This window comes from Eptatretus burgeri, chromosome 7 (assembly GCF_056783735.1).
Source record: "Eptatretus burgeri isolate ZD-2024b chromosome 7, Ebu_testis_v1, whole genome shotgun sequence".
Taxonomy (NCBI): Eukaryota; Metazoa; Chordata; class Myxini; order Myxiniformes; family Myxinidae; genus Eptatretus; species Eptatretus burgeri.
In genome coordinates, this window is record NC_140967.1 from 78,899,874 (window position 1) to 78,925,698 (window position 25,825).

The following is a 25,825-nucleotide window of genomic DNA, read 5'->3' on the forward strand; positions in this document are numbered from 1 at the left end:
CAATATACTTGAAAAATATTTGATTGTCGCAAGTAATAAACTATAATTTAGAGAAAACATTGTTACCTCCACCACCGAAGGTGAAGGAGGTTATGTTTTCACCCCTATCTGTCTGTCTGTCTGTTTGTTTGTCTGTTTACAAGATATCTCAAAAGGTTGTGGACGGATCCGGATTAAATTTTGTGGACAGGTTCGGCGTGTGATAAGGACGTACTGATTACATTTTGGCGAAGATCCGGATGCGGCTCCTATAATTTTTAAAGTGATTCTTCACCATTGAGAGATGGGGCCAAAAATGATATGTCGTCTGATATTTCAAAAATGTATTGGGCACAATATGTTCTCGTGGATCAGGCATTACGTGGCGGAGGTATGCGTTCCACTGAGTGCACTTCTAGTTTTCATCTGTAACACCTTGATTTGAAAGTGAAGGAGGATGAGGGATGTTGTCCCATGGATGGTTGGTATCTGGGAGAAGTGCCTTCAGTTCTCCCACAAATGTGAAAAATTTTGGCAGCTGCTTGACTGCGTTATCTCATCATTCAAGGATAGCAGCAAAGCATTGAATGAAATGCTTCTTCCTTCTTGCCCAAGGTCATCTTCCATCTGCTTGGAAGCAGGTGTGCTAGATTTCTACTATCTCGCATTTTTCTGCTTTTTTGCCACAGTTAGTTGTGGCCAATTGTTTGTTGTTTTTAATGTTTATTTATATGCACATGTAGAATCATTGATGTATTATTTGCTTTATCAAATATATAGAGAAGAAAGTTTGTTTGGGTTTCTCCGTTTATGCATTCACACCCTGCAGGAATTAGTGCAACCAAACTTTGTATGGCCTGTTCTTTAATCCAGAAAAGCATCAAGGGCTATGTTTGGATAAATAAAATCTTTAAATAAATAAATAAATAAATAACAGATAATTGGCCTTCAGGCCTCGATCGGGTCTTGTGCTCATACCCTGCCTGTTTTTGTTTATTTTCCGGAAGCGATCGAGTAAATGTATTGTGAAGATCCTATGTTGAGATTGTAGTGAGTGATTTGTTGTCAAAAACACAAATTTAATCATTACAGTGTTTACACATGCACCTGTTATTAAAAAGACTGTTTTATATGGTTTATTATAACACTTCCGTGTTCAGGCCTCGAGTGAGTATGTTGCTTCCACACTGCCACAATTGAGTAAAATATGTATTGTGAAGATCATATGTGGTCATGTTAGAGGTATGCAAGTGAATAACAAAAACGGTATTCCCTTGGTAGATTTTTCCCTTACCTCTAATCCACCCCATCTCTATATGATACATCTGTTGCTTTTTTAACTCTTAATATCGACCACGTCACGAAGATCAGCACAGTAAGATGCCCGCTGGAGCACTTCTGGAACTCACAAGGGAACACTCCTGTTAAGAAATATCTTAACCTATGGTACCTTACATTATATATACTGCCTCATGCCACCAAAAAAGACCCCTGATGGGCAAAAGCAAATCAGATGCAAAGAGAATGGCAGCCTCCAGGTCAGCTTTGACTACAGAGCAGACACACTCGGCTTGAGGTTCAACGTGCAAGACAAGCAGCCTCCAGGTCAGCTGAGACTACAGAGCTGACACACTCGGCTTGAGGTTCAACATGCAAGACAAGCAGCCTCCAGGTCAGCTGAGACTACAGAGCAGACACACTTGGCTTGAGGTTCAACGTGCAAAATAAGCAGCCTCCAGGTCAGCTGAGACTACAGAGCAGACACACTCGGCTTGAGGTTCAACGTGCAAGATAAGCAGCCTCCAGGTCAGCTTTGACTGCAGAGCAGACACACTCGGCTTGAGGTTCAACATGCAAGACAAGCAGCCTCTAGGTCAGCTGAGACTACAGAGTTGACACAGGTTTGAGTTGAGGATCAACGGGCAAGACAAGCAGCCTCCAGGGCAGCATGTTGAGCATCCTTAGAAGATGAAGCATTTCAATACAAGTCCAAGTGCATTTTGTAACATCCAAGATTGGTAATTCATACAAAACCATAAGGCCAACATTCCCCAATTTGTCATCCAGAAAATAGTTCAATACATGTTGCATTGAATTTCCCCGGGCAACGCCGGGGACAATCTAGACTTCAGATAGTCTAGAATATAAAAGCGCCGTTTGTCTGTCTGTGTCACCATTTTTCTCAGAGATGGCCAAACAGATCTTCGTCAAATTTTCAGAGGTTTATCAATGAGTGCCAGGGAGTGTTTTCACCAAAAATGTTGCAAAGAAAAAACAAGTTGGATTTTTTTTATTTTTTAACCGCGCTATCTGTAGTGCCTCAGCCTTTGTAGCTTTGTGAACGGTAATATTGAATGATCCTTGACTCCATTTGTAAGTGGATATAGGGAAGTGTAGGCTCCCATAAAAAAATATTTAAAATGCTAACAGCATTACGACAGCATCGGGCAATGCCAGGCACCCCTGCAAGTCGCTTATATAGCTGAATTTTTGTGAAGACCAATTGTGTTGTTACGTTTGTGGGGGGGGGGGGGTAGACATTCCTTTAGGACAGATAGAAGTGTATGGAATAGCATGGTCTGCGTACGAGTAGCTAGCCCGTCTCAATGTAATAAGTAAGGACACGTCAGCTTAAAGATTGTTTTGTTTGTGCACAATTAAGGAGGTGCGTTGTTAAGGAGGTGCGTTGTTTTGTTAAGGTGCGTTGTAATAATTAATTCGGGATTATGGTTAAGGAATTGTACGTATAGTATAACCCCTCTGTAAACATCCACTGGCTGCACCGGGAAGCAGTGCAAGAGAGAAGGGCGGAGCGTTTTGTCATCTCCTGAGGGCGGAGTTTTTGTTCCACCTGGAGGGGAGGAGCCTGAATCGGGTGGGTTTGGGGCCTGAGAGAGGATCGCGAAGCAATGGAGGAGAAAGAGTTCTGAGTTGAATGTGTCAGAGGAGGATTGAGCTCTGGGGAGAATGAAAAGTGAGGATTGGGAGTAGTGAGGAGAGCCCAGTTTGGAGGGGAGAAAAGACTCTGAGGAGAACTGAGGGCTGAGAGAGCAAACTCGAGGGAGGAGAGCTCTGAAGAGATCGTCCTGTTTTGCCTGCCTCTGCCCTGCGCAAGCTTGCTTTCCTTCGCCCTGTGTCTGTTCTTCGTCCTGTCAATTAACTCCTCATCCCTCCTTATCGCCTGCTCATGGCTGCTCGTCGCCCATCTTCCCCCCCCCCCCGCTCCCACCAGAGCTGAATCTCCTGGTTTTGTCCCCTTCCCATCTGTGATTGAGTCCAGAATGAGGCACCTTAGATTTCTTTAGATTAATTTTTACCTCACTGTATGTAATTAGTTGTTAACCTCCGCCATCGAAGATGGATGGAGGTTACTGTTTTCACCCCTTTCTGTTTGTTTGTTTGTTTGTTTGTGAACAGTATTACGGAAAAACTCCTTGACAGATTTCGACGAAACTTGGTGGGGGTGGGGGGGGTTAGGCCTGGTCCAAGGATCATGCCATTAGATTTTGGACTTGGTCCAAAATCCAATATGGCCGCTATGGCGGCCAATTTGAAAAAATATTTGAATTTTTTTTTTTTGCATTTCTACATGTTTTAAGTGATTTCCAACAAAAAAACATGCCAAAATTATAATTGTGGCTGATTTTGGAACTTCAGGTGGATATACCCACGTAAAATCAATTTCTGTCTCAAGGAATCTAGTTATGACGAATGAATTGAGTATGTAAAAGTTAAAAGTAAAAGGGAAAGTTGCAAACTATAATTCTGTGAGCACTGTTGACGTCAAATTGAATGAATAAGATACCAGGCTCACTTGAGTGACCTAGCAGTATTGGCGGCGGAGGTTTTGCACTCTACCGAGTGCTCCCTCTCTAGTTTATTCATTGCATTCCCTTCCTTCCTTCCCAATCCGCCGTCGTCTCCTCCATCACGATTTCACCATTCCCTGGTGCTTTTTTATTTGTTTGTGGTTCGGGGAATAAACCCATTGGTTTTACAAACGTGTAAGCCGTAAGGTTCTCAAGCCTCTCCTCACAAGCGTGTGCGCAGTCCGACATAACTTGGAACGTCTCCATAGGAGTTAAAACCGTTCAGTACATCGCAAGATTTTAACCTCCCGCCGCAACGTGCTTGACATTAGTTGAGCTGTTGACGCTATAGTATCCTCTCGTGAAAGTTGATTTGAAATGTTGGCGTTCAGGATAATTCGTCTCCTTCGAATCTCTGTATCAGCTTTCAGAGCATATTCGTAGATCTGAGATATTTGCTCAGCCCCCCCCCACCCCCACCACTAACCTTGGCAAAGAGCACTTGGTCCAACAATTGCAGCTGCAACACAGTTTGAAGACTGATGGCCTGTCCAAGCATCTGATACAGTTAGACGAAGCTTCTTGCCAGAAAGGGAGAAACTCATTCAAGTCATGCGAAAATTCTCTGAATTATTACTCAGTTGTTCAAGTTCTAGGAATGGAAAAATGTTAATGTGAGAGGGAAATGCTGGCATGTAACATTTAACATTTAAATATTAACATAATAGGAGAAAGGTCTTTTGTGGTGTACTTTTCATCGGTGCCAACTTGTTCATACTTTTACATCATGAACTTTGTTCTATTTACTTGTACAATCAATGGCAGTAGTGGAAGCATTTGCAGGAATGGAAAACAATATCAGTCTAAAGGGCATTTCTAAAGGGTTCTAATGGGTAAATATAATGGTTAATTCTAAAGAGTAATTATAATGGGTGATTCTAATGGGTTCCAATGGGTAATTCTAAATGATTCTGAAGTGTTCTAAAGGGTAATTATAATGGGTAATTCTAATGGGTTCCAATGGGTAATTCGAAACGGTTCTGAAGTGTTCCAAAGGGCAATTCTAAAGGGTAATTCTAAAAGGCAATTCTAAAGGGTAATTCTAAAAGGCAATTTAAAGGGTAATTATAATGGGTAATTCTAAAGGGTAATTCTAAAGAGTAATTCTTAAGGGTAATTCGAAAGAGTAATTATAATGGGTAATTTTAAACGGTTCTGAAGTGTTCTTAAGGGTAATTATAATGGGTAATTCTAATGGGTTCTAATGGGTAATTCGAAACGGTTCTGAAGTGTTCGAAAGGGCAATTCTAAAGGGTAATTGTAAAAGGCAATTTAAAGGGTAATTATAATAGGTAATTATAAAGGGTGATTCTAAAGGGTAATTGTAATGGGTAAATCTAATGGGTTCTAATGGGTAATTTGAAACAGTTCTGAAGTGTTCTCAAGGGTAATTATAATGGGTAATTCTGAAGGGTTCTCATGGGTAATTTGAAACGGTTCTGAAGTGTTCTAACGGGCAATTCTAATGGGTAATTCTCAAGGGTAATTCCAAAAGGCAATTCTAAAAGGCAATTCTAAAGGGTAATTCTAAATGGTTATTTTAAAGGGTAATTCTAAAAGGCAATTCTGAAGGGTAATTCTAAAGGGTAATTTTAAAGGGTAATTCTAAAAGGCAATTGCAAAGGGTAATTCGAAAAGGCAATTCTTAAGGATAATTCTAAAAGGAAATTCTAAAGGGTAATTCTAAAGAGTAATTCTAAAGGGTAATTATAATGGGTAGTTCTAAAGGGTAATTCTAAAGGGTAATTCAAAAGAGTTATTCTAAAGCGTAATTATAATGGGTAGTTCTAAAGGTAATTCTAAAGGGTAATTCAAAAGAGTTATTCTAAAGCGTAATTATAATGGGTAGTTCTAAAGGTAATTCTAAAGGGTAATTCAAAAGAGTTATTCTAAAGGGTAATTATAATGGGTAATTCTAAAGGGTAATACTAAAGAGTAATTCTAAAGGGTAATTATAATGGGTTCTAATGGGTAATTTCAAACGGTTCTGAAGTGTTCTAAAGGGTAATTCTAAAGGGTAATTCTAAAGGGTAATTCAAAAGAGTAATTATAAAGAGTAATTATAATGGGTAATTCTAAACCATTCTGAAGTGTTCTAAAGGGTAATTATAATGAGTAATTCTAATGGGTTCTAATGGGTAATTTGAAACGGTTCTGAAGTGTTCTAAAGGGCAATTCTAAAGGGTAATTCCAAAAGGCAATTCTAAAGGGTAATTGTAAAAGGCATTTTAAAGGGTAATTATAATGGGTAATTATAAAGGGTGATTCTAAAGAATAATTCTCAAGGGTAATTCTAAAGGGTAATTATAATGGGTAAATCTAATGGGTTCTAATGGGTAATTTGAAACAGTTCTGAAGTGTTCTCAAGGGCAATTCTAAAGGGTAATTCCAAAAGGCAATTCTAAAGGGTAATTGTAAAAGGCATTTTAAAGGGTAATTATAATGGGTAATTATAAAGGGTGATTCTAAAGAATAATTCTCAAGGGTAATTCTAAAGGGTAATTATAATGGGTAAATCTAATGGGTTCTAATGGGTAATTTGAAACAGTTCTGAAGTGTTCTCAAGGGTAATTATAATGGGTAATTCTAAAGGGTTCAAATGGGTAATTTGAAACGGTTCTGAAGTGTTCTAAAGGGCAATTCTAAAGGGTAATTCTAAATGGTAATTCCAAAAGGCAATTCTAAAAGGCAATTGTAAAGGGTAATTCTAAAGGGTGATTTTAAAGGGTAATTCTAAAAGGCAATTCTTAAGGGTAATTCTAAAAGGACTTTCTAAAGGGTAATTCTAAAGAGTAATTTTAAAGGGTAATTATAATGGGTAGTTCTCAAGGGTAATTCTAAAGGGTAATTCAAAAGAGTTATTCTCAAGGCTAATTATAATGGGTGATTATAAAAGGTAATTCTAAAGAGTAATTCTAAAGGGTAATTATAATGGGTTCTAATGGGTAATTTCAAACGGTTCTGAAGTGTTCTAAAGGGTAATTCTAAAGGGTAATTTGAAAGAGTAATTATAAAGAGTAATTATAATGGGTGACTCTAAACCGTTCTGAAGTGTTCTTAAGGGTAATTATAATGGGTAATTCTAATGGGTTCTAATGGGTAATTCGAAACCGTTCTGAAGTGTTCTAAAGGGCAATTCTAAAGGGTAATTCTAAAAGGCAATTCTAAAGGGTAATTCTAAAAGGCAATTTAAAGGGTAATTATAATGGGTAATTATAAAGGGTAATTCTAAATGGTAATTCAAAAGAGTTATTCTAAAGGCTAATTATAATGGGTGATTATAAAAGGTAATTCAAAAGAGTAATTCTAAAGGGTAATTATAATGGGTTCTAATGGGTAATTTCAAATGGTTCTGAAGTGTTCTCAAGGGTAATTCTAAAAGGTAATTCTAAAGGGTAATTCTAAAGGGTAATTTGAAAGAGTAATTATAAAGAGTAATTATAATGGGTAATTGTAAACCGTTCTGAAGTGTTCTAAAGGGTAATTATAATGGGTTATTCTAATGGGTTCTAATGGGTAATTCGAAACCGTTCTGAAGTGTTCTAAAGGGCAATTCTAAAGCCTAATTCTAAAAGGCAATTCTAAAGGGTAATTCTAAAAGGCAATTTAAAGGGTAATTATCACGGGTAATTATAAAGGGTAATTCTAAAGGGTAATTTTAAAGGGTGATTCTAAAAGGCGATTCTAAAAGGCAATTCTAAAGGGTAATTCTAAAGGGTAATTCTAAAGGGTATTTCAAAATGGTAATTATAATGGGTAATTCAAAACGGTTCTGAAGTGTTCTAAAGGGTAATTATAATGGGTATTTCTAATGGGCTCTAATGGGTAATTCGAAACTTCTTTAAATTCTACATTTCTAAATCTTCTAAATCTTGTGTCCCAAACCCGTCGCTTTCTGTACCCAACTTACCCAGTCATACCCAGCTGTTCCTGGATTTTGTGACCTTTTTCTCCTGACAAGGTGGAGAGCTTGCTGTCAAACCTCAACTCTGATTCTGCAACCGATCCAGATGGCATCAGCCCACATGTCCTAAAAACCTGCTCCTCTGCTCTTGCTCACCCTCTCTCTGTTCTATTCACCCTCTCACTTGCTCAATTTCATCTGCCATCTGCTTGGAAATCAGCAAACATTACCGCTATACATAAAAAAGGTGCAAAAACAGATCCCTGCAACAACAGACCAATCAGCCTTAGCTGATTATTCCATTACCCCAAGGTTATGGAATCCATCATCGCTTCCGACATTAAATCCTTTCTCGTCTCCAGTGGCTTGATTTCTGATCATCAATTTAGATTCAGACCAGTTCACTCTACCCTGGATATGCTGCTTCTGCTCTCCCAACAATGGATGGAGATCCTCAATGCCGGACATTAAATCAGAGCCATCTCCCTAGACATATCGTGTGCCTTCGATACGGTCTGGCACCCTGCCCTGCTCACAAAACTCTCTTCCTATGGTATCCAAGGACATCTCCACTCATGGCTCACAGACTTCCGCTCCTGTCGCAGTCACCTTGTGGCCCTAAATGGAGTTCTTTCATCCCCCCTTCCTGTCCAGGCTGGAGTTCTTCAAGGCAGCGTTCTGGGCTCTGTTCTTTTTCTGGTTTTTATCAATGATCTCACCGACTCTCTGGAAAACCTCTTTATCTCTTTGCTGATTACTGCACCCTTTACTGTACCATCTGTCTTCCCTCAGATTGGCAAGCAGTAGCTTCTTCACTCTCTGCAGATCTGGATAAAATTACAAGCTGGTCCAACACGTGGAACACGTCTTTCAATCCTGACAAATCTCACATTCTCACAATGTCTCTCCAAAAGGACTTTCTGGAACCCCCACCCTCACCCCACATCTTCTTTCTCAACAATCCTCTTGAATGAATCATTTCATTCAAGCTTTTGGGTCTCACGATATGCCATGATCTTTCCTGGGAAAGCCACATTTCCAAGCTGGCCTCCAAAACCAGTTGCCGGCTGGGCATCTTCTGTCGTGCAAAGTCCTTTCTCGTCCCACCTGAGCTCCTGACCACAAACAAAGGTTTCATCTGCAGTCTGATGGAGTACTGCTCTCCCCTTGGACTGGTGCTCCTGCCTCTCACTTTTCTTGGCTTCACGCTGTGAAAACCAAGGCATTTAGGATCATCAGTATCTCCCACGATGAGGCTGAGTCTTTGGGTCTCTCACTCTCACACTGCAGGCAGGTCGGTGGTCTGTCTGTCTTCTCTCGTCTCTTCTCTGGCCTCGCCCCTCCCCCCGCCCCAAAGAAAATTTCCGCAGGACGCTGTCCACCTTCATTCTTTCATTCCTTTTTTTCCCTACCTTTGGTACAAACTCACACACTCTCTTCAATCTCACTCTTCCCTCTAGGTCTTCAAAACAGCTGTTCACCACCATCTCTTGTCTTCTCACATCCAAAACCACTATCTTTTCTTCCCCCGCTAATCCACCCCAACCCACCTCCTTCAAATTCCCTGCTTTCCTTCCTGAAAGTCCCTGTGATGTCCATCTTGTTTACCCAGTGCACCCCACCCCATCCCTCTCCCTTCCACAGATCTCCTAATGTGTCTGTTCCCCACTGTATTTTTCCTTCACCCCCCCCCCGACTTCTTGTTTCCTGATCCCTTGTTATATGTTCTGTGTGTTCGCTCTCATACGAGCCTCGACAGTGTATTCATACATAAAACAATAATTCTAAGAGATTCTAAAGGGTTCTACGGGGGTAATTCTAATGTTTTTCGTTGGTTTCTAGGCTTTGCCTGTTTCATATTAAAAATGCCAAACTGAACCGCTTCCTTTGGACACAGATGCGATTTTTCCACCTTCACAAACCAGCTTTAGACTTTCCAAAGACTAGTTTTCCATGCTTTGCTTTTTTTTTTTCCATCATCTTGTTGTTCAATCACCTCTGTTTGCTTTGAACACAATATTGTTACTTTATTTATTATTTATTCATTTGCAGCCTGTGGCTGCTTGGCTGCATCATTTTCTGGGGGCGCTGCTGTGCCCTTGATGCAAAGCCCCCTGTTAAGGTGCTGTCACACCTTGACGATTTAGCCAGCATATGCCGACTTATGAAAAATTTGTCTAAAACGCTGGCACACGTCGAATACGTTATATTATGGGTAAGTTTTTGTATACGTTAAGAGCACGCTGAAAAACACTGCCATACGTCGTAGTACGCTGGCTTTCATCGTTGTACTTTGCGGTTGTCCTCAAATTTTAGCATGCTTGAAATTTTACGACGTATGGCAGCGTATGACTCGCACGTTCCACTACGCTGGCCATAAGTTGTAGGCACGTTATGCGATCGTTGACACATGTCGACACACGTTACTTGGAAGTTACTCATAATTCGAAACACGTCGAGGTAATGATTAGCGTACCCGAAACTTATTTATAACCTATGAGTAACGTGTTGTACGGCACGTTACGCAATCGTTGCACACATGTTGAGGCACGTTATGCGATCGTTGACACACGTCGAGGCACGTTACTTGTAAGTTACTCATAAGTCGAAACACGTCGAGGTAATGCTTAGCGTACCCAAAACTTATTTCTAACCTATGAGTAACGTCTTTGAACCTATGTGTAACGTAGCTCCAACGCATATTGACGTATGTAGACGTATTTGAATGACCTCTTCCGGACGACCACAGTACTTACTGAACGTGTTTCTAATTTACAGCTACCGTATAATGGCGTATTGGCAGCATTTAAATAAAAAACAACAACAATAACTTCCGATATTTCGTCACGTGCCATTCGTTAGGTCACGTCCGATTGCCTCTTCAGTTTGCTCATGTCTTATTCTTAATTCCTCCTCTGTGAAGATTTTCTGTTTGAGGATATTGTCACGTCGACGTCGAAACTTAAAAGCAAATTTCCGAATATATTTTAAAATTCGTGATAGACTAAAAAAAAACAAAAAAAAAACAACAACAACAACTTCAGATATTTTGTCACGTGCCTTCACGGAGTCAGGGAGAAAAAAAGAAAATCTGCTTTGACGGAGAAAATAAGTTTCGGGTATGTTAAACATTACCTCGACGCGTTTCGACTTATGAGTAACTTACAAGGAACTTGTGTCGACGTGTGTCAACGATCGCATATCGTGCCTACAACTTATTCCCAGCGTAGCGGAATGTGTGAGCCATACGGCGAGTACGTCGTAAAATTTTCAGCATGCTTGAAATTTCACGAAGTACGAGATGTACCACGAAATATGACAGCATACTTCATCGTTTTTCAGCGTGCTCTTAACGTATACACAACTTACCCATACCGTATTCGACGTGTGCCATCTTGGTTCGGCAAATTTTTCATAGGTCGGCATACGCTGGCTAAATCGTCAAGGTGTGACTGCGATGTTGACACTTCCAATTCTCAGGCGGTTATGATTTAAATCGGCGAGTGGCAGGTTTTTAACAGGCTATGCCACAAGTTCGTCGGCGATACGTGCAGCGCGCTCTGCCTAAGTTAAACTATCGTTGGGCATAGGTTGTGAACGCCGACAACAGGCTAAGCATTCGTTGGAATAAGTTATCTATAAGACAACGAAACGTTCTGTGCCCGTTACTAATATGTTATGCATACGACCAAAACATAAAAAAACCATCAAAATTTCAGTGTACGCAAACGTTTTACATCCATTTTTATATGTTGCCATTGCTGGCTAAAAACGTCATGGTGTGACAGTGCCTATACCAGTAACCTGGTACTCATTTTTAGATCCTCGTGGAGGATCTCTAAGTCTTACTCACGTTGTTGTTCTTCATCTTCTTCTTGTGGACTTTTTTGTTTCCCAGCCTACAGTTTTCATCGAAACTTCCTGAAAATTGGCAGATATATGTAAAAATACCCTGCACAGACAGTAACCATCTCCGATTTTGAAAATTCCTCCTAGAAAAAAAGTTATGATGTCAAAATATCTCCGCTAATGGAAATCGCCTAAACAATTATCTCCGAAACGAGGCAAGCTTTTTGAATTCTGTTTGCGGGAATCGAACAGGGCATTAGCAGAGATTAATTACGCACATATGATACATCACTATGACGTCATATCAATTTTTATGACGTCATTCCTATTTTTTGACATTTTTTGTTTCACAACCCAGAGTTTTCATCGGATCTTCGTGAAACTTGCCATGTATATGCAGAAAGCCCACATGCAGGCAGTAACCATCTCCGATTTTGGAAATTCTTCCAAGAAATAAAGTTGACATCATAATATCGCCGCTAATGGCAATCGCTGATACCATTATCTCCGAAACTAGGCCAGCTGTTTGAATTTTGTTTGCAGGAATCGAGCCGGGCATTAGCACAGATAATTTATCGCAAAGCTGATACATCACAATGACGTCATATTCGTTTTATGACGTCATCATTAAGAGGACGAGGATCTTAGCTCATTTGAGCTTGTTCCAACCTGGGAAGGATGACAGGCTCAGTCAACCCATCTGATGTTAATTCAATGGTGAGAACAGGGGCTTGAAACTCAAGACCCTAGGATCCTTAAGCCAATACCAGGCCTATTTTGTTCATGCTAAATTGAGAAATGAAAACTGAGGAAAAAATAAGGGAACGATTTTTGCGTATGTACTAAATAGATCGCTCTAAATACGGATTATTATCGTTTCCATTTGGAGAATGTAATACTGTACCCAATAGAGGAAGTAGGGATACTCATGAAACAAACCGATGAACCTACCTTTAGAATGCCATTTAAAATACAAAAACGAACGTAAATAAGGCATCCTCTGTTATACCTCAAACGTTTTTTGACGTCACGACTTCTCAAAATAGCAAATTTAAAATACTTTTACTATGCCCCGCCCCTTTCTCCTCCCACCAACTGACACGTAACCCTTGGTTTTCATCGGCAGTCTTTTCCTCTTCCCTGAGTATTTTTATAATTATTTTTCTTTCCGGTGGCGCCTTTGAGCGATTGTTGAGAGCTGTCGACTTTGTTTTACCTCAGAGGGAAGGGGCATTGCAGGCGTGAGGGTGATGGAAGGCCCCGGTAAGCGGGTTTCGTCATGAAACTCTTGTCTGGTCATGTTTAGGCCCCAGCACGACCTATGGGGTATCAGGAAAACAAATCTGTGCCGAATGTGTGTAAAACAACCTGCACCTTGGTATACAAAGCTGTTTGTCTTTTCCTCTTCTTCCCTGCTTCCTTTTCTCCAGCAGAGACCCCTCCCTCCCCCCTTCTCCAATATCAATCCCCCCCCCGCTTCTCCAACATCGACCCCTCCCACCCCCTTCTCCAACATCAACCACCCCCCCTTTCTCCAACATCAACCCTCTCCCCTTCTCCAACATTAACCCTCCCCTTTCTCCAACATCAACCCCCTTTCTCCAACATCAACCCTCCCCCTTCTCCAACATCAATCCCCCTTCTCCAACATAAACCCTCCCCCTTCTCCAACATCACCCCCTTCTCCAACATAAACCCTCCCCCTTCTCCAACATCAACCCTCCCTCCTCCAACATCAACCCCCCACCTTTTCCAACACCAACCCTCCCCCTTCTCCAACATAAACCCTCCCCCTTCTCCAACATAAACCCTCCCCCTTCTCCAACATCAACCCTCCCTCCTTCTCCAACATCAACCCCCCACCTTTTCCAACACCAACCCTCCCCCTACTCCAACATCAACTCTCCCCCTACTCCAACACCAACTCTCCCCCTACTCCAACATAAACCCTCCCCCTACTCCAACATCAACTCTCCTCCCTTCTCCAACATAAACCCTCCCCCTACTCCAACATCAACTCTCCTCCCTACTCCAACATAAATCCTCGCCCCTTCTCCAACATCAACCCTCGCCCCTTCTCCAACATCAACCCCCCTTCTCCAACATCAACCCCCCTTCTCCAACATCAACCCCCTTCTCCAACATCAACCCCCTTCTCCAACATCAACCCCCTTCTCCAACATCAACCCCCTTCTCCAACATCAACCCCCTTCTCCAACATCAACCCCCTTCTCCAACATCAACCCTCCCCTTCTCCAACATCAACCCTCCCCCTTCTCCAACATCAACCCTCCCCCTTCTCCAACACAACCCCCTTCTCCAACATCAACGCCACCTTCTCCAACATCAACGCCCCTTCTCCAACATCAACCCTCCCCCTTCTCCACCATCAACCCTCCCCCCTTCTCCAACATCAACCCTCCCCCCTTCTCCAACATCAACCCTCCTCCAACAACAACCCTTCTCCAACCTCGACCCTTCTCCCCATTCTCCAATGTCGACTTTCCCACCCCCATGTCATAATATTACTGGAATATACTATCAGGCCATCATTATATGGAAAAGGATAGATGTTTTTTTCAGAATTAATTTTGCCAAAATATGTTTAAACCACTGGATTGCAGGACTCGTCAAGAGTCCAATAAAATCATTCTGATATAGAATGTCATGACTCATCTGCAAAATATAAGACTGTACTTGAGGATTTCAGTTTCACATGTATTTCATTAATTAAGGGGTTACATTCTTGTCCCATCAATTACCATTTGCCTGTGATCCCCGATTTGGATCATCTGTCCTGGATTGAATTCCAGACATGAGTTATTACCACTTGATATCCTCTTCTTGTATCCTAATAATACCCTATTAATATATCTTATAAGCAGGGACCCACAGAACTTCCGTGACTTCAAGTCCTTAACTCCCCCCCCCTTCCCCCATCACAAACCCCAAGCCCTCTACCTCTACCCCTCATTAACCCCAAGTACTCAACCTCGCACTTTCAACCCTAAGGCTTCAATCCCCTCCCCACTCCAAGCCTTAAAACCCCACCTCCACAACTCCTCAACCCCCTCCCCCCAACCACAACTCCTCAACCCCCCTCCCCCAACCACAACTCCTGTACTCAACTCCCCCAGCCACCATAACTACTCATCCCCCACCCCCTCAACCGAACACAGAAACCACAATTGAAATAGCAACAGCATGGTTCCTACATTTCATGGCCCATCATGGTCACCTGTCCAACTCACAATCCCTCGAGGTATATGGAAGCTCCATGGAATTGCAACTCTCAAGTGACCACGAGCAGCTTAATTGTGCCAATAATTGAACCTCAACCAATTATCCTCTTCCTGATGCATGAATAAGTCACCAGTTTACTTTGAGTCTAGTTTCATCACTTAGCTAGAACGTCTTCAGACATGGGCCAATAGTCAATTTAAGTCACTTTAGTCCGATATAATGTCATTTGAAATCCTTAAGTACGGTGTACTTCTGTTCATTCAATACCTGGGGTGCGTATCTTTGTGAATGAACTGTGTAAATAAATGCTGACTTGTCTTTTGTTCTCCCTCCCTGTTTACTTATTAAATACACACAACATGAAGTCACTTGGTTCTTATTAATGTCCGCAAGGAAAGCACCCCACGTCTGGCGCAGTGATTGCTAAACCCGCCATTCGCGTGCTGGGTTTGAGGGAGTACCAGCACGCCAATTAGCCGCTTAGACATTCCACCAAAGTATGGCAGCGCCTGCCCCTGTCATCCCTCCACTCTCAAACCTATTTTTGTCCATACATTATTTAAATTGTGTTCTCTATCTATTTATTTCATTTTTGTCTCTAATATTTACTTTTTTGAAGGTTAAGTTAAGTGAGGGTGACCAAAATTTTGTCCTGAGCAACGCATCACCCCATTATAACACTGTGTATGTATGTATGTATGTATGTATGTATGTATGGATGTAATGTATGTAATGTGCCTATATATATATATATATATATATATATATATATATATATATATATATATATATATATATATATATATATATATTGGAAAAAAATTGTATCCGAATAACGTCGCAGTTTTTTGGAATACATCCACGATGTAAATTGGCGACTTACTTTATACTCATCGTTAAAAATAAATAATGACGTCGTTTAGTGGAGAATAGTCAAAAACAGACAGCTGCCTCGATCGCTCTTGAAAATAATTTTAAAATAACCCGGGTTTGAGGCAAAAACATGCCCACTAGTTCAGTCAATGTTGCAAATTTGAGGGGGTAACCCACCTCTAATTGCAAAAGAATTGTTTCCACTGCAGTGCATTTCAGTAAGACCCCCTAATCACCGTACTAAAAGTCCTAAAAAATCTTCGCATGGGAAAGTGGTCTAATTTGCATAATATGCAAATTAGATTCTGTTATAAGAGAAAATTCATATTTTCACTATAACTTTGCATCTAAGTACCCAATTGAAGCAAATCAAGTGTCCAAACCCATGTTTTGAAGGTCAGTGAACATGATAGGCACATTTACAAATTTATATTTTCGAATATAATTTGCATATTATGCAAATTAGCTTCTGTTATAAGAGAAAATTAATATTTTCACGATAACTTTGCATCTAAGAACTGTATCCGATTGAACCGTAACCCTAACTTGTATTGTTTCTGCTCTGTTATTTCATGAATTATAGATAGCTATGGCTGAGTGTGTTTTCTGCAAGAAGAGTTTAGAAGATGGTCAGGATACTGCAATCCTACAAGAAAAGGGGAGCGACAGTATCAACAGGGCCAGTGAGCAGCAAGGAAGTAGTATAAGAACTCATAAAGGTCAGCGAGTACACACAGAATGCCGACGGGTTTTCACTCATCCACAGACGATTGCAAAGGCACAGGAAAAAGTAACTGAACAAGATCAGCCCTCACCGTGTATCCTTTGTTCAGAAACACCAACGTTCAGTTTGGACAAGCACTGTTTGTTTTGCGGTGAACCAGCTACTTACAATGAGAAAAAGCATGATGGCATGGATGTCTATCCTGTAAGAACCACATCATTCCAAAATATTGTCTTACATTCATGTGCACAAAGGAAAGATGAATCGTCTACGTTAGTTTCAGGCAGAATTGCATATGCTAATGACCTAATCGCAGCCGATGCAGTTTCCCATCAAAGCTGTAATGTCAACTTCAGGACTGGGAAGCACGTTCCACAGCAACATTCCCCTGGACTAGGTAGTGTTGCAAAGAAACAAAGGCTTGGCAGACCCAAAGAAGCAGAAAGATATGAAGCATTCCTGTTGGTTGCAAAGTACCTGGAGGAAAATGATGATGAACAGATTACAAAAACAGACTTGATTGAGAAAATGGAGACAGGTCTTTTGGGTTCAGAGGTTGCAGCTTATGGCTTTACACATATGAATAGTAAACTCATCGAACATTTTGGTGACAATATCATAATAACCGAGCTGAATGGAAAGAAAAATGTTGTAACTTTTATACGAACAGCAGCAAATATTCTCCATAACCTTTTCAAGGAACAGAAGAAAGAGGACCCCAATATTGAGAAAATACAAATGATAAACACAGTTGCCAAGCTTATCAAGAGTGACATAAAGGCAGTTGACTCTTATAATGATCTATATCCAACCAGAGAACAGATGTCATCAACAGAAGCAGCTGTGCAGTTCATTCCACAGTCACTACTGATGTTGTTGCAAGGTTTGTTCGTTGGCAAAAACAATGATCTGAAGGTAGCATGAATTGGACAAGCTATAATGCAAGCAACAAGGCCAAGAGTCATTCTAGCCCCATTGCAATTTGGACGAGCAACTGAAATGCATCATCAGTTTTTATCACGGTTCATCGTAGATACTCTTCATTAACACGGCTTCAGTTGTTCCTATTCTGAAATGTGGAAGTTCGAGAAAAGTGCCGCTCTTACACAAGGGGCAGAGTTGCCTGAGCCTGAGCCTGGATCTGGAGAGTTAATTCAGCATGTTGGTGACAATGTTGATCACAATATAAGAACTCTTGATGGCTTTGGAACATTCCATGGAATGGGGATTATTTCCACTTTCACATCAGGAAAGCTGCTTAGTAAACCTGTACCTAGAGTATCAGTGACAATGGATGACATCATAAAATTGGGAAGGATCAACATCAAAACTTTCAAATCTCTTTATCTAACATTTTTGATTTTCTATAATTGCAAAAAGCTAATATGCATATTTTATACAAGTTATATTTATAATATGGGTTTGGGTACTTGTTCCTTATATGGAAAATAATCGTGAAAATTAGAAATTTCTCTAATTCCTGAAAACTAATTTGCATTATATGCAAATTATATTCAAAATATTAATTTGCAAATGTGCCTATCTTGTTCATTGACCTTCAAAACATGGGTTTGGACACTTGATTTGCTTCAATTAGGTACTTAGATACAAAGTTATAGCGAAAATATGAATTTTCTCTAATGACGGAAGCTAATTTTCATATTATGCAGATTACACTACTTTCCCATGCTGGGATTTTTTTAGGACTTTTAGTATGGTGATTAGGGGGTCTTACTGAAATGCACTGTGGTGGAAATGATTCTTTTGCAATTAGTGGTGGGTGTAGATACTAATTTGACTGGACGACTCTGCCTGTGTGCATGGATAATTAATACATCGTGGTTATATAGCTCGGATCAAATCCAATTGTATTGCATGGATAATACATTGTTTTTTCAAAATCAAATTTTAAAACCAGCATCGTTTTGATTGTCCATCATACCATGGAAGGTAATTTGCAAAAACAATTGTGTATCAGTTTATTCCGAATAATAAGTGCTACAGCGAGACTGGCAGGATAGCCTAGTGCGGGGTTGGCAACTTGCGGCTCCGAAGCCACATGCAGCTTTTGAAGGACTTTTGTGCGGCTCCCGTGCCGGATCATTCGAATCCCATTTTTTTCTCATTATCAATTTTCAGAAAAAATATTTGTGTGTTGTGAAAGGATAACATAAAACTTGACAACTTTGGCATTGATAAAACAGAAAATACATCCGATTAGCAGCAAATTCTGCAAGGATAACTTGCACATTGTTTTTCGCATAAAGTCCACAATGCTGTTATTTCAGCCATCTTGTTGTAAATAGCGCCTCAACTTCCAGCCTGCTTAGAATTCCAACCCCTTCCCCCCCCCCCCACTTCTAAAATGCTATTGACAAGCTGATCCTTGCTGGGCAGGAAAGCAAGAATCCAAATAGTGAACGACTTGTATATAAATAACAACTTAGATGTTGTTTTCATAATGTTTGATAACTCCCCCCCTTCAATAGAGCGTGTGCGTGTGACATCACTGCAATGAGATTTTCACAGTAGTACAAGAAATGGCAAATTTGTCTTTTATTTCTCGATATTGTGTGTGTGTGTGTGTGTGTGTGTGTGTGTGTGTGTGTGTGTGTGTGTGTGTGTGTGTGTGTGTGTGTGTGTGTGTGTGTGTGTGTGTGTGTGTGTGTGTGTGTGTGTGTGTGTGTGTGTGTGTGTGTCACACTTGGCTTTAAGCTGTCTGTCTTGTCCAGGTTAGAGAGAGACTGACAGAAAGACACATCCTTCTAGAGACTGCCCATGGCTGGTCTCCATTGGCCACTCCACAGTACGCAAGTGGTGCTCTCCCCAAAATTCACCCCGCCCGACAGCACACAAGGCTGCTTATCCAGTGGTCCTTTGCGACCCTCAGAAAAACTGCCATGCTTATTCGTGGTGCTTTCACAGTGTCCATAAAATCCTGAAAAGCACAGTTACAGCTCTATTGGTGCCTTTGTGTCCACATGTCCTCACCTGGCCTCCCCTAAAGACAGGAAGTTTTTTCACAATACAAACTTACTCGATCCTGTTAAAGTTAACACTCACTGCCTCCTTGGTGCACGTTTTACAAGACTAATTATCTCTGACATTTTCCCTGGTACAGACGTAAAAATAACCTATGTGATCACACGGTCCATACTATTCTTATCACGATCTAACTATGGATCTCCACCTCCCTCCCCCCTCAGTCCCCCCCCACCCCCACTCTTCGACATAACAATACTGTATGTATAAAAGATACAGTGTACGTTTGTCATTGTTGTATCTCCTATTAAACCACTTGTTACACAAAGTTGAAAAAAGTACCCCATTAATCGTGAAGGACACAGGCAGTGCTGGGGGTCAAGAAAAATTGGATCTGGACAAAAACTTTTTCATTATTCACATTGTGAATGCTCAGATCAAGAAAATGTGAACTATGCTTCATGTGGCTTGGCACCACAAGTCATGAGATGCTGCCGATTGGCTATGTGAGGATAGGTGCAAGTGATTGGCTCCTATAGTGCAATGTCAATACACCCTAACTGGGCCTGTTCTCCCATTCTTACAAATTAAAAATATAGAGCTACGAACGACGCAACAAAAAATGGGCCTAAGGCCCATGGGCTTGCTGATTTATGTCTAGAAGTTGTTTTGTGACCTTGCTATGCTCATGTCATTTAACTCCTCCGTTAGCCTAGTTTTGTGTGTTCAAAAAAGAATATAAAAACACGCACCTTTGGCATCAACGACCAAAAGCAACATTTTGTCCAGTTTAATGTTTGTTTGTGTATGCATGTAAAGGAGTCCAACAAAGTGAAGTCTACGAAGTTCAAACCTCAGTGACTCAAACGTCCAGGAACAACTCTCGTAGCATCCGTGGATGATGTAAATGATTTATGAAGATCCTGTAATCCAGAAAATCACGTGTGACAGGAGTTGAGCATAACATTTCGGTTGAATGTTTGTTGTGGAAGCCTCTTGGTGGATTTGGTGAACTGATGAAACATGAATGGGAATAGCACAATTTGTGGCAGAATAATGAATTACTACAATCGTACCCTTGAACAAAAATACATGCAATGCAGTTTGGTTAAGCTGTATTCTGCATTTGTGCAAGTTGGCAAAATGACTGTTGTCATACTCTGGAAATGTGGTCTTATTGCTGTAATACAGCAGAAGTTCTGCAATCTTCAATTGCATTTCGAAAATTAACTCCGTTCCCATTCCACTCATTTTTGGCATTTTCTAAATGTATTAACATTTTCTGTGTTGAACTAACTAGTGCATTTCAGAATTTTGAAGGAAAGTGCCTTTTTGTCAGTGATCTGGTTATGTCTTTTTATTACCGGAACGATGTTTGTTTGCATTTGGTGAATGTTTTCTTTTTCAAATGGTTTGTCCTCGGGCGATGCTGGGAATCTAATCTGGCTGTGTAGATTGTTGGCTTTTGTACAAAGTGTGGTTGTGGTGGTGGCTTGTATGACATCAAAAGGGGGAGGGCGCAGGGGTGGCATCTGCAGTCATTTTGGTGGATTAATTATGGTGCTTTATCATATATATATATATATATATATATATATATATATATATATATATATATATATATATATATATATATATATATATATATATATATATATATATATATATATATATATGCCCTTGTTGCCGTGTATCCTTGGCATTAATTTGAGTTGTTGATCGTTTGCTGCATCGTTCCAGGTCCAGCACAAGTCCCGATGATGTCGCCTAATGGGTCAATCCCACCTATTCACATCCCTCCTGGCTACGTCTCCCAAGTAAGCAATTTTAACCACTTTCCTCACCACAAGTGAAGCTTTCCCACAGGTGTTACTGCTATTTTCCTGTAATTTATTGTCATCGTTAGAATGTTCCCTCCCCTGTGAGGAATTGGAATTTCCCCTTCACAGATGTAGGCTGGAGAAGTACTTTTGAGGATATTTCAAAGAGCTCAAGCGAAAAACATGGTTTCTTCCGTGGATAGATTGTAGGCTGAAAATCTCTCTCTATAAGGAATAAGGAATTCCAAAGCTTGGATTATAATTTGACAGAGAAAATGGCAACTATCCAGGAAGAGGATTCTGCAGGACAAGAATGTGAAACGGTAGACGTCATTCTGAAAATTCCTTGTCATTGATCTTTTGCAATATAATGAGCTTGTGTATGTTAGGTGGTGCAGCCACTGTTGTATTTTGAAGCATGTGATATTGGACGTGTGCATCGATTGCTTTGTCTGTGTGTAAGAATGCCAGCATGCACCATGGCTGGATTTGTACATGCCTTGCATACTTGCGTGTGTGGGGAGGAGTGGGAACCCCTGTGTGTGGGAAGGATTTCATATCAACTGCGATGATGGATTCCATGACCTTGCTGATTGGAAGTAAGCTGATAGGGCTGTAGTTGATAGGGCTGATCAGCTTTTGCACTTTTTTATGTTATGCAGTGATGTTTCTGGATTTCCAAGCAGATGGAAGATTATCTGGGGCAAATTATAGGATGACAAGGGCAGAGGGAGGTTGGAAAAGAGCAGCAGAGCAGGTTTTTATGGACACATGAGCTGATGCTGTCTGATCCAGTAGCAAAGTCAGAGTCGAGGGTTGATAGAACCTTCTTCACCTTCTCAGATACAAAAGACAGAGTCCAGGAGGAGTTGGGTACGACTGGGAACTGTGGGTACCGAGAGTGAGTGGTTGGAGACACAATTTGGAAGCAAATGCAGCATTGAGGCATTCAGCCTTGTCACAAGTGGAGTCGGCTGTGACGTCATTTGAAGAGTTGGAAGGGATGCAAGAGGAGCACACTCCAGAGACAGACTTAACAATGTGCCATCAGGTTTTAGAGGAGGAAGACAAGTTTGAAAGTTAATTCTTAAGTTTTTGACAAATGTTGTTTTCTGACTCTCCTGAGAGTGGACACACTTGTGGACTTCTTGGAACACACTGAATTTGCCTTCGGTAGGATTAGCCTTCCAAGAAGAGAAGGCAAGTTGTTTCAGAGCAACTGCCTCACCACAGGATTCAGTGTACCATGGGTGGGAAGAAGGGTTGGATAATTGAAGATGAAATGGGATGAATCTGTACATAAGAGGGAGTAGGTTTCTGTGGAAGAGTTCCCAGGCTGAGTTAACATCATGGATAGTAGCTATGGGAGAATAGTCCTGAAGAAAGATGGCTGGTTGCTGTCCTTGCCAATCTCCCAGAGTGAACTGCCAGACTCGCCAGCACTGAGGCAGCTCTCTGAGAATGGCAAGAGAGATGTTGACTTTATGAGCATATGATCAGATGAACCAATTGGTGCAGAGGAAGAGCAGGATCAAACGGAAGATGAAGAAGGAACCCGAAGAAGTAAAAGGCAAAGATGGAGTCATTAGGAGGAACCTGGATAGAGTTCTGGTTTCAACCGCTACTCCACGACCCTCAACCATCCATACGCAGTCAATTGAGCCTTACAGAAAACTTTCTGCAAGAATTCACTTCTCCTGAGAGATATAGATAACAGAAGAGAGAAATAGAGAGAAATAGAAAGTAAAATAGATGAAAGAGAAGAAACAGCAAGAATTAGAATGAATAAAGAGAACTGTGAAAAGAAAATAGAACGAAATGTGAAAGGAACAAAGAACAAAGATGTCAGGAAGAACCCAAATATATAGATTTCAGCAGTTACCTCGGCTCAAACGTAGCAACATGGCCAAGCTACCATGGGTCCGTCATTGAGGAAGCACAGTCCACACAGCATCGGGATATGGTACAAATATATGGAGACATTTGCGGGAATGTTCATCATCACCAAGTTCAGAAGGGAGTATTTTCCATTTTGAGAAATCTGGGTTGGAAGGTTTGCAGGTATTCAGTCCCGTGGAGTCACAGAAGTCCTTTTCTGAAGTGCCATTGTTGGTGAGAGAGGTAGCAACACTCAGCCAAGTTACATGGTGACGATTGAAATTGCCACATATGAGAAAGAGAGAGTTGGGGTGGGTGATAAAAAGTTTCTTAATGTTGTCTGAGAGAGATGTAGGTGCATTTGTCACTGTTAATTTGAGGCAGTTCTCAAGGCAAAAGGGCTCACTCACATTGATCATCAATGGATAACAAAGATTTTGCTACTGGGGTGGAAACATGTTATAGACTAAATTGAGTATGCTGAATCCGCATCTGAAGTCATAATTTTGTCAGCATGTCAGGATTTTGAGTTATACATATGGTCCAATTACAGTAGCTTGCCCTGGTGGGTGATTTTGAGTGATCATAAATTATTATTTTTTGTATTTTTGGTTTCAACTTTAGCAATACAACTGTTGTAGAATATTATTTCTCATAAAAGGAGTTTTAGAATGCACTTTAAATTATTTAAAATGGATGAAAACTGTCCAAGCTATGAATTTTTAAGTAAAATTTTCCACACGGCATTGCAAGTTTTTTTTTTACTAACCCTAACCCTTATGATAAACTTTGTAAAGGCATGGGATCACGACGGTAATGGCTTCCATTATATCATAGAGAAGTTTGGTGCAGAGAAAACTGATGCTAAACTCAAAGCACACATTTTTGTTGGGCCCCAGATCCGAGAACTGACGCGTGATCCCGAGTTCAAAAATAAACTGAACCCACTTGAGTTTGCAGCATTGGAAGCATTTGTGTTGGTTGTGCAGAACTTTCTTGGGAACCATAGAGCTGAACAGTATGTGGAATTAGTGGACAACCTGCTAAAGGCCTATCAGCGAATGGGCTGTTGGATGTCTCTTAAAATGCACTTCTTGCAGTTCTCATCTTGATTTCTTCCCACCTAATCTGGGTGAGGTAAACGATGAGCATGGCGAAAGGTTCCACCAGGACATTTCGATTATGGAAACTCGGTGTCAAGGCCGGTTCAACCCTAACATGATGGGTGATTACTGCTGGTTCCTACAACAGGAGACCATTTCCACACACAAGCACAAGAGCAAGTGTCTCACACACTTCTGAACACGTCTGAACAGTGCCGACGCTGACTATATTGAAAGGAACAGTGTAAACTTGAAGTGTTGTTTCTGAATCACTCACAATGGGGAAGATTTCACGATCAAGTTTACACCTTTCCAAAGATTACCATTGTTTATGTTGTTGGTTTGTATACTACACACTATGCACAGAGATCAATAATTGTTATCTAAATTTGACGTGAAAGTAATTACTAAGCACTGATATTAGATGTACAATGTGGTGATCTGCAAAAATAAAGTATCTAATATAGCATGCTGGGTGTCATTAATACATATACATATTTTGAAAACCTGACGTGCTGGCTAAATTCCGACTACAGATTTGAAATCAGCGGCCCAGACTTAGCCAAGAACACCTGCATTTCCCTTAGTAGCAGACAAAAAAAATTTTTTTTTTGTTACCCAGTGAAATGATTGATTATAGTGAAGATATTTAATATTTTTTCCCTATTATCACAAGTGTTATATCCTTAAGAGTTCACGGAAATACCTTGAAAGTGCTTTTGGTTTCATATTACAATGATTTATTTTATTTTATCACATCTCAATTAATAAATCTCCTCCCTAGGTTCATGCTTTGGCACCCCCACTGCATGTGCACACAAAATAATTGAATTTGAAACAAATTAAATCATGCAACCATCACAAAAGATGGTTATATGAGCTGCTTGAGAAGAACAGTATTTAAATGTTTTCACTGCCCATCGTAGACAGGCACTTCAGCTCGTATCTCCGAATGCTGGAATGAAGAAATACCATAACATGTGCAAAAATTAGTTGTACTTGTCTTGGTAGGATCCTTTTTTCAGAAATGAAGGTATTTCCAGCTGTTTTTGCTGCCCAGCAGTCAAGGTACGTGTCTGATGTTCGACCAACAGGTTGTCTTCATCCAGGACTTTGCAGGCATCGTGTGCCAAGTGTTAACTCTTATAATATGCAGTTCTTGAAAGAATCGCAAGGGAATGAGAGCGTAGTAGACTTAAAGCTTTATAAAATGCAAAGTTCACATCATCAAAAATGTAAACGTTAACCTGTATTGCTTATCACTTTGCTGTACTACCCTATCATTACATATTGTGAACCGTGGTGTCTGTCCGTGCGTTCGTCTGTCTCCCGTTTTATGGCGGCCACTTCCTGTGCTGTGTTTTGAAAACTCCACATTCACTTTTGGATACGATGGGAGAACATGCATAAATAATGTTGATGCTAAATCGTATTTCACAAGCAGGATATTTTGCCCTCTTTCGAGACTAATCCAACCTCTGCCGCCTGATGTTGCACCACCATTTTGCGGTGGATAGGCCAAGTCATTCAGAGCTTTGGCTTTGAGTGAAACCAAGAGTGAAATACAATTAACCTTTTTAAACTCCATTAAATAATTTAAA

The 25,825-nt window shown here is 40.6% G+C and overlaps 1 protein-coding gene across 5 annotated transcripts in view; it reads left to right on the forward strand.

Annotated features, from left to right (window-relative positions):
• Positions 1 to 25,825, forward strand: part of FNDC3A (fibronectin type III domain containing 3A) — a 397,009-nt gene that overhangs the window by 217,136 nt on the left and 154,048 nt on the right. For 4 of the 5 annotated variants that reach the window (XM_085889158.1, XM_085889163.1, XM_085889159.1 and 1 more), the window contains one exon: positions 21,164 to 21,240. In XM_085889158.1, the coding sequence (XP_085745284.1) occupies positions 21,164 to 21,240 (77 nt within the window). Of the gene's footprint in view, positions 1 to 12,668; positions 12,865 to 21,163; positions 21,241 to 25,825 lie in introns of those variants that run through there. The other variant, XM_085889162.1, reaches the window with a different exon arrangement.